The sequence below is a fragment of the Xyrauchen texanus genome, chromosome 43, assembly GCF_025860055.1.
Source record: "Xyrauchen texanus isolate HMW12.3.18 chromosome 43, RBS_HiC_50CHRs, whole genome shotgun sequence".
In the NCBI taxonomy this organism is placed as follows: domain Eukaryota; kingdom Metazoa; phylum Chordata; class Actinopteri; order Cypriniformes; family Catostomidae; genus Xyrauchen; species Xyrauchen texanus.
Genome location: NC_068318.1, coordinates 29,539,590 through 29,555,715, shown reverse-complemented (window position 1 = coordinate 29,555,715; position 16,126 = coordinate 29,539,590). Strand labels below are relative to the sequence as shown.

Genomic DNA, 16,126 nt, shown 5'->3' with positions numbered 1-16,126 from the left:
TAGCCAATTAGCCTATCGCAAGCTAATTGGCTAAAGGGTTGACATCATTTTCATGCTGCTTAAAGGCACAGTTAACTTAGTGCATGTAAACTTCTGACCCACTGGAGTGAAACAATCTGTCTGTAGACAATTGTTGGAAAATTACATGTGTTATGCACAAAGTAGATGTCCTAAACAACTTGCCAAATCTATAGTTTGCTAATATGAAACCTGTGGAGTGGTTAAAAAAATTTGTTTTAATAACTTCCGCCTAAGTGTATGTAAACTTCTGACTTCAACTCTATCTATCTATTGTATCTACCTACTGTATCTATCCATCCATCCATTCATCTCATTCAGACATAGGCTTTGTAAAGCCAACATCAAAGTTAGTCTTGACAAACTTAACCTATCTAGTTGACATTAATGAAGCTGTAATTGTGGAATTGTTACATGTTCTCTGTGGTTAAATAAGATGAATGATAGGGCCTTAAATTTGGCACACTTTGGTGCAGATGGCCACATAGATCCCATCGGCCATGAGGCTGCATTAGAGGGATGATAGCTGCTAAATTAAAAGCTTACAGCACTTGCTTAAGGCCTCCATTAAGGTGAAGTTTGTGCCAGAGAGAGATAGTAGAAAGTTACACCGTTTTATCTCCACCACAAGCATTAAATGCTGACACAGTTCTGGGATATGGAATACAAGGCAACTGTATTACTGCGGAAGCTGGTAGCATTTTAATGAAGAGAGAGATGACAAAACAAAGAGGTAGATCTTTTAGTTTTTTATTAATGATGACTGCTTAGGGAAGAATCACTTAAACTACTGACCATTGGAAGTTTTAAATGTGGCTAACACAGTTTGTGCTATGGTACCTTGAGGTTCACAGCTACATGTGCTAAGCGGGAAGAAACCACAAAATCACATCGTGGTGTTACTGTATGTAGAAGAGGTGAGCTGTCAACAGGTGGTGGTGACAGGAGAACAGACAGACAAATGGCAGATGAGAAAGAGAATGGGAGGTAGAGACGGTGCAGTATCAGTTTATGCTTATTGTCCCAGCGTGCAGCCACCAGCACTTAATTATAGCGCTGACAGATGACATCAGGCCCCGCACACGCTACAATCAATCGCTAACACACATACACACACACAAACCATTGCCCAACGGTTCTCAATTGGCTTTGCCAGATTTTACATTGGACATCAAGAGGCGCCCCAACACAGTACCAAAATTGTTTATTGTACAAAAGTAAACAAAAAATGGCCATTATAAAATAGAACCATGAAATTTGGTACTATTGCCATGACCTGCATAGGTCCAACAAAATGCAAAATGAACATAGAAACAACAGCAGAGGTGTGATTTATCAGCCCAACACATAGTTTAGTTCATGGTTTTCAAGGATGTGTCGAAGCAAGAGTCTACTAACTTTCAAGAGAATTTGCAGCAAAACGCTACTGAATTCAAGGGTGTATGACCTTTTGCGCAAAAAACTAAATTGACCAAAATATAAGTAGCCCATGCAACATTTCAAGTATTCTGCTTTGTTTGAGGAAAAGACAAATGTAAATTTAAGCCGTTATTCACTGAAAATCATCCAGACTTAAGTCATATTGATAACAAAAATGGTGCATCGGTTTTATGGTGCCTTATTGTCATTTTGAAACTTGATATAATGTAAGTGCATGGGGACTGGTGCTAAGGAAAGGAGCGACCAGGATATTAGAAAAATAAAAAATAAAATCACCTTTTGTATTACACAGATGAAAATAATACACAAAAAAAAAAATATATATAATATTTTTCACATATTTTCCTGTAAAAATATCTAAACGTCCTTAAAACAAGAAGCAGAATGACAAGCCTTGTTTCCAGTTAAATCAAACCCAATTTAATAAAGTTTCTGCTTATAACAAGAAACAATTCAACTTTTGGCCTATGGGGTGAGAACTTGTATTGCTTTTGATTAAAGTTTTTTTTCTTATCCCAATGGAAGACAAGACAAAAATACTAAATAAGAATTTCTTTTTTTTTTTTTTGCAGTGGACGGGTTTAAAGTGACATAAGGGTGAGTAAGTGATGACACATTCTGTGTGAACTATTCCTTAAAGGCCACTATAACTAATGCAAACTAATTCAATCTGTGAAACTGCAGCCAAAATGAAACTTTCATATGGCAAGATTCCATTGCACTATAACTAATAACACATTTGCGTGGATGACTTGAATTTTTATGAAAAAATATATATGCTTTACAAGGAGCATCCAAGAAGATTTGTTGGTGCTCTCATGATGATTTTTTACCACCAAGGATCTGCCCTTAAAATATTAATCTATCGGCTGCACACTTAATTTAGGATCTACACAGACAAATGGAAGTCAAACGAAGCCCTATATGGTCATGGATCATGTGAAAGGGGTTTGACCTCAGCATGACGCACCTCTGCTGCCCATCGGTGAATAACAGAAATCACAGGATTGAAGTTGCCCTGGCAACAGGCCTGCATCATCGTGACCTCTCCCTCTTGCACTGCAAACAAATGACTGCAGCGAGCGCCACGCTCCGGCTGATGTCACAGTTATCCATGGCAACCGGAGCTCAGCTGTGACGATGCAGAGGAGGAGAAGGGGGGATGTCGGACCGAAGGGGGAGAGAGAGAGCCGTAGAGCGACTTGTGATGTTGCTCTGACGGAAGCCAGATCAGAAAGGAAGCTTCGGAAAATGAAATGCCTGCAGAGTATTTGCTTGTACTTATCAATTACCAAAGTGTAAGTGCAGAACTCATCTTTGCTGTATCCTGTTTTTTACAGAAACAGAATATTTTGGTAAAGTACTTTAAAGAGTACTTTAAAGATAACATGTCTTTTTTTTAAACTAACTAAACTTATGTTCCTTGAGGTTCACTTATAATATTAGTCATATATTTGTAAAACATGACCATTCTGTCCCTCTGTCAGAAACGCTCAGTTTTGGTGCTGCTTCTCCTTTAAGTCTTGACAGTAAACACCCACTCTGCTCTTGACTGACCTGCCAACTCTCCGCTCACTGCTAACACTACGTGTTGTTGTGGAAGCGGTCAGATGCAAATATCTACCACAGTGTGACATCATAATGTGGAGGAAGTAAAGAACGAGTCGTTTAAGCAGCTTGGTTTAAAAAAAAAAAAGGAAGTTTTGAGTACTGAAACTGGCAATATGTTTTTGTAGTACAACACCCTCTTATGTCAAAAGGTCAAGGAAAATCGTATTCCTTATGTCATGACCCCTTTAAGGTTTATTAGGGTTGAGTAAAAACAGATTTTCAGATTAATCGCAATGTGCATTTGAACATTCCCCATATCGATTGTTAAAATCCCAAGATCTTTTACTCTATTTCACACAACCCTATACAATGCAAGTAAATCACTTGCATATGCGATAACATTATGTGCTATGCGACTAACAACGTCTGTGATTATCTATTGGATATTTTTGGAAAATTTGGATTGACTCGTTCAGCGTAATGTGTGTCCAAAGACAAGATCCATGCAATCCATTTGTCATTGAATGTCTCTTTTAATACACTTTCTGTAATAATAAATAATAAACATGTAATAAAATATTTGTTCAATATATATTCATTTAATTGTTTATTGATGAAATGCATGGAATATGTACATTTTAAAATAAATGATCAAATACATTTCATAATGTACCAAGTTAGAAGGTCCCTTGTATAATAAACAGCATTAGCAGAGAGAGAATTTATTTTATACATTAGCAAAATTGACATTATAACTAAAACATATCCAAATCTAAACGAAATTAGGGATGTGCATGAGTAATCGAGTAATAGAGATGTGATAGTGTCTGTGCTTTTGAAAGCAACTGTTTGGCAATACTTTTGGCAATATTTTGATTTGTATTGATTTCTACTCTATTTGTATTCAGTTCTTGTTGGGATCATGTAAACCAACTGACGAGGATCAGCTTTAAAAGCTTGTGAATTCAGAATCGAATCAGGAGATGTGTATCAATACCTTAGCCCTAATGTTTACCAATTAAAATACTATTTATTACAACTTAACTCATTACTTTTAATGACAGTGCCATTATTAACAGACTGCATGAAATGGCTTTACAAGCAGTTTATTGATTGTTGTGAGTTCGGTTGCAGGTGGGAGGATATTTCTGTTCTAAAGAGCATTTATCTGCATTTTAAGTGTATTTTTTAATTGTGTATTACTACTAAAAGAGAATTCTGTCAGCATTTAAGAGTACACTAGTATATATATATATATATATATATATATATATATATATGTATAACCTCAAAGCAAAGACACATGGACTAAAGTCACAAAGCTTTCATGGGTACCATTAACTATATTATTACTACTTATTAAAAACACTATATTTGTGTGTATATATATATATATATATATATATATATATATATATATATATATATATATATATATAGTCACAACAAGAAATGTGTATATTTAACTACATGTTGTTATATAAACATCCAGTCAGAAAGTGAGTCAGATATTAATTCAGTTTCCGATCTGACAAGATTCCACATAAAACTCGCCATAAACAACACCATCAATGAATATTACTGCAGGAAATGCTGCATTTCATACACATGCACATCATCTCACACCATCAGCAATAGCACAGGTTTGTGATTATTTTCCACCAATGCTGAACATCTTCTCACATTTTCTGACCACAGTTGTCACAAAACATAAGGCTAAGGAGAACGCCTCATGCTGTAATCAGGAGGAAACTGGGACACGAACACACACACACACACACACACACACGCACACACACACACACACATTTAATACTACACCAGCGAGGTCACTTTGCCAGTGTACGAGTGTACCAAACCATGTGCATGCCCTCTGCGCACTCATTAGATGAACCCTTTGATGGCATGTCAACAGATGGTACATATAAACAACAGGGCTACAAAAGACACAAAACACCACAAACAAATAGCAAAAACTGGCTTTAACAAGGACCACGAGGCAAATGTTCTCTTTAGATGCTATATTAAAGGAATAGGTCACCCAAAAATGTAAATACTGTCACCCTTTCACTATCATGTCAAAGCCATTTGCTACTCATTTTAAATAAATATTCCAGCAAAAAAAAAAAAACTTCTGAGCTAAATCGACAGCATTTGTGGCATAATATTGATTACAACAATTTATTTTGACTTGCCCCTCCTTTTCTTTAAAAAAAGCAAAAATCTGGGTTACAGTGAGGCACTCAATGAAAGTGAATGGGGCCAATCTGTAAATATTAATATACCCAAGTGTTTTACAAGACGTAAACAATATGAATGTTAACATTATTAAATCACCTACAAACTTTATCTGTGTAAAGTTATGGCCAATATAACAAATACGTTGCCATGACAACGTAATTAATTTTAACAGAAGAATTCTGTTGTGATTTGGTAAAATTATAAGCTTCACATTTCTGCATTTAAACACTTGAAAAAATTGCCCCATTCACTTGCATCGTAAGTGCCAAACTGTAACATCGATTTCCGCATTTCGCATTTTATGTAATCAATATAGTCACAAATGGTGTCGATTGGGCTAAACTTGTATTGAACCCAGAATATTCCTTTAGCCTTAATAAACACTATTTGTGGGGGCCTGAGTAGCTCAGAGAGTATTGACGCTGACTACCACCCCTGGAGTCACGAGTTCGAATCCAGGGCGTGCTGAGTGACTCCAGCCAGGTCTCTTAAGCAACCAAATTGGCCAGGGTTGCTAGGGAGGGTAGAGTGATATGGGGCAACTTCCTTGTGGTCACTATAATGTGGTTCGGTCTCGGTGGGGCACGTGGTGAGTTGGCATGGTAACGTGCTCAACAAACCACATGATAAGATGCACGGGTTGACGTCTCAGACGCGGAGGTAACTGAGATTCGTCCTCCGCCACCCGGATTGAGTCACTACGCCACCATGAGGACTTAAGAGTGCATTGTATGTGGTCTGGATACTGTAGTGGATCTTTTTTGTAATTGTAATTTAATAATAGGAATAATATTAATAATAAAAGTTATATTATACAATAATAACATTTCAGTTGTAATTTCTTAACTTTAAAACCTTCTGGCTTTTATTTTGGTGGGACATTCCAGGAAGAAAGTTGAGCTGTGCTTAAAACAGCAGCTTCACAAGCCGTTTAATACACATGCTGCTGCTATGAGTGTGTGTCAACAACAGATTCACTGAATTGTACTGTACATGCAGACCATATATTACTAATTAATTGAATCCTTTTCAATTCACCAAACTACTGTATGGCTTCCAGAGACATTGAACATAATACACAAGTCATATGAACTACTTTAATGGCGCTTTTATGCTTCTTTAAATGTCATTTTTGAGCTTGACAGTAATGGTTATGACACACAATAACACAATATCAGAGCACTGGAAAACACTCTTTATTAATGTGCTAATGACCAAGAAAGCGATCACTTCACTTCTGGGGATGTGGGACAAAGCTTTTTCTCCATGTGAGTGTTTCTGTTACAGGATTTTAAAGTAACATTTTCTTAAAAAAAAAAAAAATTGGCTAAGATTTTGGTCTTTTTTCTCTTTTAGCCAAAAACCAAATATAGCATTTTCGGCTGAAAAGTTTTGCCGGCTGAAATTTCGGCGCACCCTTACCCTTTATTATGCACATTTTGGGGGAAAAACACAAAAATGGACAAGATGTGCTATTTTGCGCAGTCATAATCCTTAGCAGACTACGCTAATAGATCAGCTCGGACATATTTTGCTTGTTCTATCAAGTTTGTACATGTTTTTATACATCCAAATCTTTAGTAAATCAGGGCCTATATGTGTTAAAATGATTTTAGTGTGATAAACTTGCTTACTAACCTCATCTGTGTAACTGTATATCGAATATCAGGATAACAGGGTTTGTTACCATGGCAACAAATTTACTGGATAATAATATTGGATATAGCTCTACACAGACATGGTTAGTAAGTGATTTTATTACACTAAGAGGATGTTAACACGAATAATGTTTACATCTTCTGGCTTTACTTTTGAGTTTTGTAACATTTACGAACTGGCCCCATTCACTTCCATTGTTAAAATTTAACCTGTATAGAACCCAAACCTTTATTTAGTAGAAACATATTCATTTTTGGAGCTTGACAGACCTGGGTCCTATGAAGTGTTGTTGTATGAAAACTAATTTCATGAAAATTTTCCAAAAAGGGTTACACTGGGAAAATAAAAATAAAAAGCACGGGTTTGAAACAACACGGGTGAATACCGTAAATAAATGACACCGGTTTCATTTTTGGGTGAAATACTCTTTTGATGGGCATTTATTATTTGCTTACATTGAAATACAGAACAACACAACATTTGTTGCTCATTTTCAAAGCAAATTTTGAATCTGTGCACCAAGCTAAACGACTCAGCCATCAGTCTTATGGACGTTACTTCACACTTTCGATGACTCACACTTTCAGAAATCTGCTAATTAGACTCACATTCCCAGAAGACTTTGATTCTTTTTGTCAACATTGCTTAAGCCAAACTCTTATGCCCACTGACTTCGCACACGTGTTTAAATTTAGCATGCCTGTTGCAAATGGACCGTGATCTTCAGCCAGTCTATAGGAGCTGGTATCTTTATACTCCCACTGACAACAACATGGAGACAACGGCGTTGACAGAGCACTAATTAACCTTATAAGACCATTCAGAGAAAGCGGTGCATGTGGGCGGAAACCCTTGTGCTTAAAGGGACAGTTCACCAACAAATGAAGCTTTAGTCACCATTCACTTACATTGTGAGGACAAAAGTGACTGAGTGCAACATTATTCCTTGATGAAGACCTTTATGAAATCCCAATGGAAAAAAAGAACATGAAAAATACTGAAAATGCATGAAGCATGTTTTAAGCTGATGCCAAAATACTCCAAGCATAAAAAACATAGTATGCACAAATATTGGGTAAAACAGGCTATTTTTAATTACACTTCATTTTTGGTTGATCTATAAGGTATATTAATAATCATATTGTCTCTCGCTTTGCCCACCATCAAAAAACATTTTTCTTCTATGCAAAGTATACAATTGATGCTGCACACCTTTTGGAAATACTTTCTTGTGCGGAGCACATCTACAATGCCTTAAATTGCTGTCTTAGTGGGCACCTCACTAGGTTTTGGAACGGAGCTATACTCTCTGCCTCAACAAAAGAGCAGTAACGCTCCCAGATCTTAGTTCACGATTGATGTTCGAAAAAAGATTCAACTCATACACTTCTACAAAACCTCACAACATTTACATTAGCACATTTTATTGATTTTTTTCCACTATCTCTTTGGTGGTTTCAGCATTAGTACGTCGCGCAAGTTATTTCCTGGCTTGGCAACACCCAAAAGCTCTTTGACATCCTCTCTTGGAACCACAGGCCAGATTTACTGAAATATTTAAAGCATGTGAAACTGTTGATCTCAACCGAAATTACTAATTTTTCTGTGGATCACTAAAGGAAATGTTTTGATGAATCTTTTCCATTTAAAAAAACCTCTAAAACGAATTAATACACTACAAAGCAGTCCATACCATATGCCTACTGATATTCAAAGTCTTTAAAGCGGACCTATTATGCAAAATTCACTTTTACATGGTTTTTGTACATGAATGTGAGTTGGCAGTATGTGTACACAACCACCCTACAATGTTAAAAGTCCACCCACTCCTCATTCCTATATTTCTATTAATCAAAAACAGTGAGTCAAAAGGAACAGTTTTTGTTTCTGATCTAAAGTGACGTCACGTTAGAGCAGGCCCCACCCACGACTGGTGATGGACTCCGCCCTATTATCATAGATCCTCCCCTGAGTGATATATACACACAGTCTGCCATTTTTTCCCATGCTGAAGCAGATACAGTGGAAGAATAATGTCTCAGCTTCATAAGCATCATAAAGTGTTCTATTGTTGGCTGTAAAAGTGAACAAAAGAGTCTTCATGTACTCCCGGCATCAGAGCCACTGAAGATGGAGTGGACAAGTTTTGTTTCTGAAGGAAATGTGCCCCAAAACATACAAAAATGTGTGGATGTTGGTGCAAATCATTTTACACCGGACTGCTTTGTGAATGAGTGTCAAAATAAAGAAGGATTTTCAAAAGAATTTGATTCTCAAGCATGGATCAGTACCAACTGTTCGTGTTCCAGCTTTATATCCTGAAGATGAAAGTATCTCACTTTATATTGTGTGAATGTTTGCAAATTGCCTTTCCGAATGTGCTTGTTAGCTGATTCCACGGCTATTGCTGTTAAAGTTACCATTGTCTCTGATTGTAATTATGTCGTTATTACCAGATATACAAATACATTCATACATATATGGCTGAACTCAGGGCTGGACTGGTAATCTGGCATACCGGGCATTTTTATTTTCATATGGCATTGGTTCTGATTTGTTGTTGCTGTAGTATCCGAACCACAAGCTATAACGGCACAGCCCTCTTCCTGAAAGGGGGCGGGGAGTAGCAGCTCATTTGCATTTAAAGAGACTGGAAATCAGCGCGTTTTTGATCCCACCCAAAAAGACGCATTTATAACATGGTATAAATAAATGATCCGTGAGGTATTTTGAGCTGAAACTTCACAGGGGACAACTGAGACAAATATCGAATGTGTCCATGTGCATAAAAAAGCTAGACGCAGCACCACGAATAGAGCAGAACGCAGATGTCTCAAGTTCCTTTTAAAGCTCAAAGTATCCTTGAGACAGACGCGAACACTAGGCATCTGCGCCCATATTGTAATATGCAGAGCGCTCGAGCACTGAACACGTGCGGCCAGATTTCTAACCACATGTGCTTATGCACAAACGTACATTAGGCACATGCTGCAGTTGCCTGGAATTATTCTTATTGGGTGCACAAGTTAGCAGAACTCACATTTTAGCCATTGCTGTCACAAAAAAGCACTAGAGGAAGATGTAATCGCTGCTAAACAACAGGAGCCAAAGGTAGAAACAACAACAGTGGATGTGCACATCAAGAGTGCATAGGTGATGAAAGTCAGGAGGAACTCAAGCCTCAAAAAGGAATAGATATGAGCACAGTTAATGAAGTATACTTTGAAACGCTAGCATTCGACTGTACGTAGACACCGAGCTTTCAAGTCAAAACCGAAGTATACTTTGGGCTTAAGTTGACACAGTGTCTAAACATTGCAGTGCTCCTGTGCCAGATGCATAAAACAAACTGTGACATGAGAAAGCAGCAGCGCCCCTGTCAAAAATGCCCATCTAGTGCATGTTTACTGTTTAAAACAGTATTTGGATGGCCATATCACCACCGAAGACCATTTTTGTCCCTGCAAAAACCCCTCCTGAAGATGTATCTGTATTTCATTGTAGTATTGGTTTGCTCTTCACAAAATCAGTCTCTGACATACAGCAGAGGTTTTTGTGAAGGTCTCCGGCTATCTTGATGGTGTCTCAACGCATTTGGTTGATGTTTGTGGTTCAGCCAGGTCTATTGATGCTACCAGGTCCCTGAACTAGTTTAAGACCAGAATGCACCAGTGCTGGCAGCAGTGACTCACCATCATCGGCCATCAGAGGCATGTTTCCACTGGCGGCTATTCCATTCCAGCTGTGACCTTCTATTGCTTTTGTAGTGGAAGAATTAAATTTTCCTACAGAACAAATAACTGCTATGAAAATGAAAATTGTGTCATTACTTACTGACCATCTCTAATGATTACACTACAGTTTGCCGCTAGCACGTTGCTAAGCTAATGCCAATATGCATAGAATGTGCAAATATTGGGTAAAATAGTCCCTTTCTTTTGAACTGAAAATGTTTTTATTAATGTTTTTAGAACAGTTAGCAAACCTGAATCATGTAGAGCTGAGCGATGCGGTACTCCTCCACGCTCATGGGCATGGGGATACGGTACTCTTTGATCAGCATGATGGGCGTGGAGCAGGGGTGGGCTGGAAACGCTCCGCTGGGTCAGGGGCAAATCCACCAGGACGGCCCTTAGCTCGAGTGCATCAGAGGAAAGGAGACAAGCTCATTTCTCAGATCTGGGGAGAAAAGAGAAATGTCCATATAAGACACTGAATCATTTACATAAGTCCTGAGGAATGCAGAAGTGCAGGTTGGGCGTTTTTTTACAATCAGAAGAACCATACTTATAACCAAACAGCTATTGTTTATGAGCAAAACAGTGAAAGTTTAGCCTACTTAAAAATAATCAAGACTGTTTTCCACACTGCTTGAGAAATAACAACACACTTCATGACCCTTAATTTGAATGACTTGCAAAACCAAGTACCAAGAGATATTCTGCAAATTCATGCATGCATTACGCATTCTGACATCATGTTTACAAATATCATGCAGTGCAACCAGCTCGCAATTAATAAATACAGTGTTACTGTAAGCCAGCAGTGTAGTAATGTGATCCAACGGTCCACGAATGGCATCTATGCCAACGGCTGCAAGAAAGGAAAACACGATAAGTCTCATCCTGAGCACTTGCCCGGCTTAAGAAGAGTAAATCCACCTGGTTATGACACTGAGGTCTGGCAGACACAGTTACTCTTCTGCAGTTCAACAGGGGGAGTCACCTGACCAAGGGTGCTTTGAGTAAGACGGATTATCCACGGACAATTCACTCAACTCTTTCTTGGGAGTTTGTGCTGGTGTAAACAAGAGACTCATAAACAGTCAGTGACCATGGATAAACAACAACCTTGGAGTTCCCCAGAGAAGCCATGCTTGGTACAACAGCTGTCAGCTAAAAATGGTGACCATGATTTGAAAAAATCTTGCTATTATGTAGGCTATAAAAAGCATGCATTACTGGGTTACGCCATACAGAACATTTGTGGAGTGAAAAGGTTTGCTCTGTGATTGCGACACCCCTGGTTAAAAGGAAGTATTCAATGCAATTACGACGCTAGATGGGGATTAGACGCTAGATGCTATCAATAGAAGCAACAATCAAAGGGTCAAAAAGGAAAGGTTAGGAACTACTGTTCATTGCCGGTGCTTGATTCTAGGATTCCAAAAGGCATTGAAGGAGTAGTTCACATATCAGTCTGTCATTACATGTTGTTCCAAACCAGCTATGACTTTCCTCTGTAGAGCAAAAAATGACAAATTTAGCCTAATATTCATGCTGCTTTTTGCCATACAATGATCACAGGTTGTCAAGTTCCAAATATGTCAAAAACATACCATTAAAATATAGTCTGTGTGACCCGTACACTATATTCCAAGTCCTTTGAAGCCATACGATAGCTTTGTGATAAGAGCAGACAGAAATGTAGACAATTCAGACATCTCCTTTTGTGTTCCACAGAGTCAATACTGGTTTGGAATGGCATGATGGTAAGTAAACAATGACATAATTTTCATTTTTGGGTGAATTAATGCTTTAAACGAGAATACTCAATTGATCTGAGTAATTCGGAGTTGGTGTCACTTTAAATCCAAGATGGTTTTATTATTCTTCCACTATAAACAAATATAAGGTCACAGCTGGAATGGAATAGCCGCCAGTGGAAACATGCCTCTGATGGTCTATGCTGGTGAGTCACTGCTGCCAGCACTGGTGCATTCTGGTCTTAAACTAGGTCAGGGACCTGGTAGCATCACTAGACATGGCTAGACCACAAACATCAACCAAATGTGTTGAGACACCATCAAGAAGATGGAGACCTTCATATAAACTTGAGCTGTATGGCAGAAAATGATTTTGTGTAGAGCAAACCAATACTACAACGAAATCCAAATACATCTTCACAGGGGGGATGATCTTCGGTGGTGACTAACGTATACGGCCATCCAAAAACTATTTATGAGTTGGGACTGTGCTAGTGGAAATGTATGTTTCCAGTGCTGTTTTCCTTTCTTCAAGCTCTTAATATTTTATGCAATCTTTAGGAATATCTGAAGTTAAACAAGGCCAGTTTCATTCAAACAGAACATATATTACAGAGGAGGAAAATATTGTCCATAATTTAGCCTTGTCTCGGTGGTCCAGAGTATGAAGCTCTTTATGTACTTGCCCTTATATTTACAGTGCGATGGATGACTATGGATGGCTCTTTATTAATGTTGTTTGGAGAACAACTAAAAGATAAGGTTTATTAGATCAATGTAAGTAAGTGTGAAGATGTGTCATTATAAAAAACTTTATTGTGGTGCATGTCTGAGAGTTGTCTCGGATCCTGCTTAGTGCTGTTTGGCATTTTAAGGCTGTCTACTGTTTGAGGTTTCACTTCCTCCACAGCGCTTCAAATGGGTCACATCAGTTTTGTGGTCTGCGTTGTGGACCACAAATTGAGGGAAGCCCAGTTGACGTGCCAAAGCTTCACAGATACAGTGAGTTAGAGCAGAGCAGACCGTCAAATTTGCCACAGGTGATCCGAAATTTTGATTGGGCGGTCACCAAAAAAACATTCAAATGGAAGAACCCTGATCTTGCTTGACCAAAAATCGAACAAAACTCGATTAGTTTACGATTCACATATCTAGTTGTCATGCCCTGATCCTTAAAACCATGAATAAAACTATGCACTAGTATTATATACGAATTCCCAGACAATGGGTTCACTTGCAAAAAAACTAACAAAATAACACAAGGTAAAAGGAAACATGACCCAGACTACATTAAAGGAATAGTTCACTCAAAAATTTTAATTCTCTCATTTACATCCCCTCATGCCATTTCGGATGTGCATGACTTACTTTCTTCTGTAGAACACAAATGAAGATTTTTAGAAGAATTTCTCAGCTCTTTTGGTGGCAAGTTAATGGGTGCCAAAATCTTGAAGCTCTAAAAATCACATAAGTCGGCATGAAAGTAATCCATATGACTCCAGTGGTTAAATCAATGACTTCAGAAGCAATATAATAGGTGTGGGTGAGAAACAGGTCAATATTTAAGTCAATTTGTACTACAAATTCTCCTCGCTGCTCAGACAGTGTCCACTTTACCATGCTCCCCGTTCAGAGCAAGAACCCCTAATCGCGACCACGAGGAGGTTACCCCATGTGGCTCTACCCACCCTAGCTATCGGGCCAATTTGGTTACTTTGGAGACCTGGCTGGAGTCACTCAGCATGCCCTGGATTCAAACTCGTGACTCCACGGGTGGTAGTCAGCTAGGATTGCAACGGTATGATAACAGTCTCAGAAAATATAATGGTTTCACAGTATCACGGTATACAATGAAGGTTAACAATTAAAGGAGTAAAAACGGAATGTTTTAAAAACATTTTTTGGTTGAACAAACGCATTATTATAATTGAAACTTGAAACAATTTTTTTAAATGAAGTATGTGTAAAACAACATCTCCCTTTTGAAGATAATTTTAAATAAATAGAATAAATAAGAAAGCTAACAGAATTATAATAATAAACGGAATTATAAACACAAGAAAATAGCATGTGAATATAACATGTTATATATGTTAGCATAGCATGTTAAATTAACTCCTAAATGAAAAATAACATCAGCTGTGTGAGCTTTTAATGTTATTAACAATTAAATTAACGTAGGTGCACGATAGCGAAGCCAGACTGTTTCAGTACCTTTAACTCAGTGCTTCTCAACTGGTTTTGCTTCAGGATCCGATTTTACTTTGGAAACGGCCACTGTTGATATAAAATTAGGTCTAATAGATTCTACCTTTAGATTATTTAATATGAAACTATAAGATTTTGTCAAAATATAACAGTTACTTTTACTCATGTAAAATTGTGAAACAATTTTGTAAAGGTGATGTATAATGAAAAAACTATTTATCGCATAGCAGTGTTGCTCTTTTCCTCCTCAAGTGCTGTTTGGCATGTCAGGACTGCTACTGTGTGATAGGTTTGACTTGACTTCCTCCGTTAGTCTCACTAGAATTGAAATTGGTCACATTAGTTTTTATGTCTGCGCTCCGCAATATTGAGGGAAGCCCGGTTGTTGCACGCGTGTGCGCCAGAGATCATGATCGCGAGCTTGTTACACTTGTGCAAAAGTACAAATGAGAAGCCTTTAGCTGATTTTGATATTATCAATAAATCTGATTGGCAGTCTTAAATAGGCCATCACTTGGGTGGCCACCGAAATATCTTCAATGGGAGAACAATGGCATTGTTCTTTCCCTGCTGTCCGCGACACAGTCCGAATAGATCTGTGACCCACCAGTTGAGAAACACTGCTCTAACACTCGCGCGCGCGCACACGCACACTAATGTCAGACCCCCACGCCTCGCTTCTCTCTGACATTTTCTTCGCTGCATGTGTGTGTGTGTGTGTGTTGTGTGCAAGCTGAGGAGTCTGACAGGCAGTCAAGGAGGATAGGAGATGTGCACACGCAGGTGAGATTCTCCGTCTGGTTGTATTTTGTTGCTCAATACCGTAGATAAGCAAATGTACATTGAAAACTGTAAATTTTCATACAGGTATACCATGAAACTGCTGCAACCCTACAGTCAGCGTCACAAGCTGAGCTACCCAGGCCCAATTGTTTCTAGTTCTTAATTTGTGGGCTATTAATAATTTTCCACCTGTTGACGTTGACAGATATGGCAAATGGGGCCATTGGAGAGAGTACATTTAGAAATGTCTTCTGTTTTCCATGTTTCAATAATTTAATTACATTTTTATGCAAAAACAAACTAAAATATTCACAGACACTCAGCAAGGGGGGTGATTGACGTTGAAATTGGATATTGCGATATTTTTTAAAGCGATAATCGATTAAATAATTTTCTTTTTTACATTTCTCCTAGTCCTATTGTATGGCAAATTCTTGGCTTCAGAGATTTATACTCTGAAGAATAAAACAATTTTAATAGTTTAATTTTAACATTTAAAGTTATTTTAAGGATATTTTCTTTTTTACATTTGTACGATAAACTATTCTGTATCTGTGTTGGTTCACCACTTAATGTCCAATGTAAAATCTGGGTGTTGAAGCAAAAAAACAGTTCATAACAAATGAGAACAATTAACTCTTTGCTTCCACTGAAACCAGTTTATCTGCATGCCACAACATTGCAGTCACTTGAAATCACATGGTTTGCCTGTTATGTCAGCAGTAGGGTATTTTAGAACAC

At 38.0% G+C, this 16,126-nt stretch overlaps 1 protein-coding gene across 4 annotated transcripts in view; it reads right to left on the bottom strand.

Annotated features, from left to right (window-relative positions):
• The window catches only part of LOC127635716 (membrane-associated phosphatidylinositol transfer protein 2-like), a 75,293-nt gene that overhangs the window by 38,238 nt on the left and 20,929 nt on the right, over nt 1–16,126 (bottom strand). For all 4 annotated transcript variants that reach the window (XM_052115941.1, XM_052115943.1, XM_052115942.1 and 1 more), the window contains exon 2: nt 10,895–11,088. In XM_052115941.1, coding sequence (XP_051971901.1) covers nt 10,895–10,972 — 78 coding nt within the window. In that variant the 5' untranslated portion in view covers nt 10,973–11,088. The remainder of the gene's footprint in view (nt 1–10,894; nt 11,089–16,126) is intronic.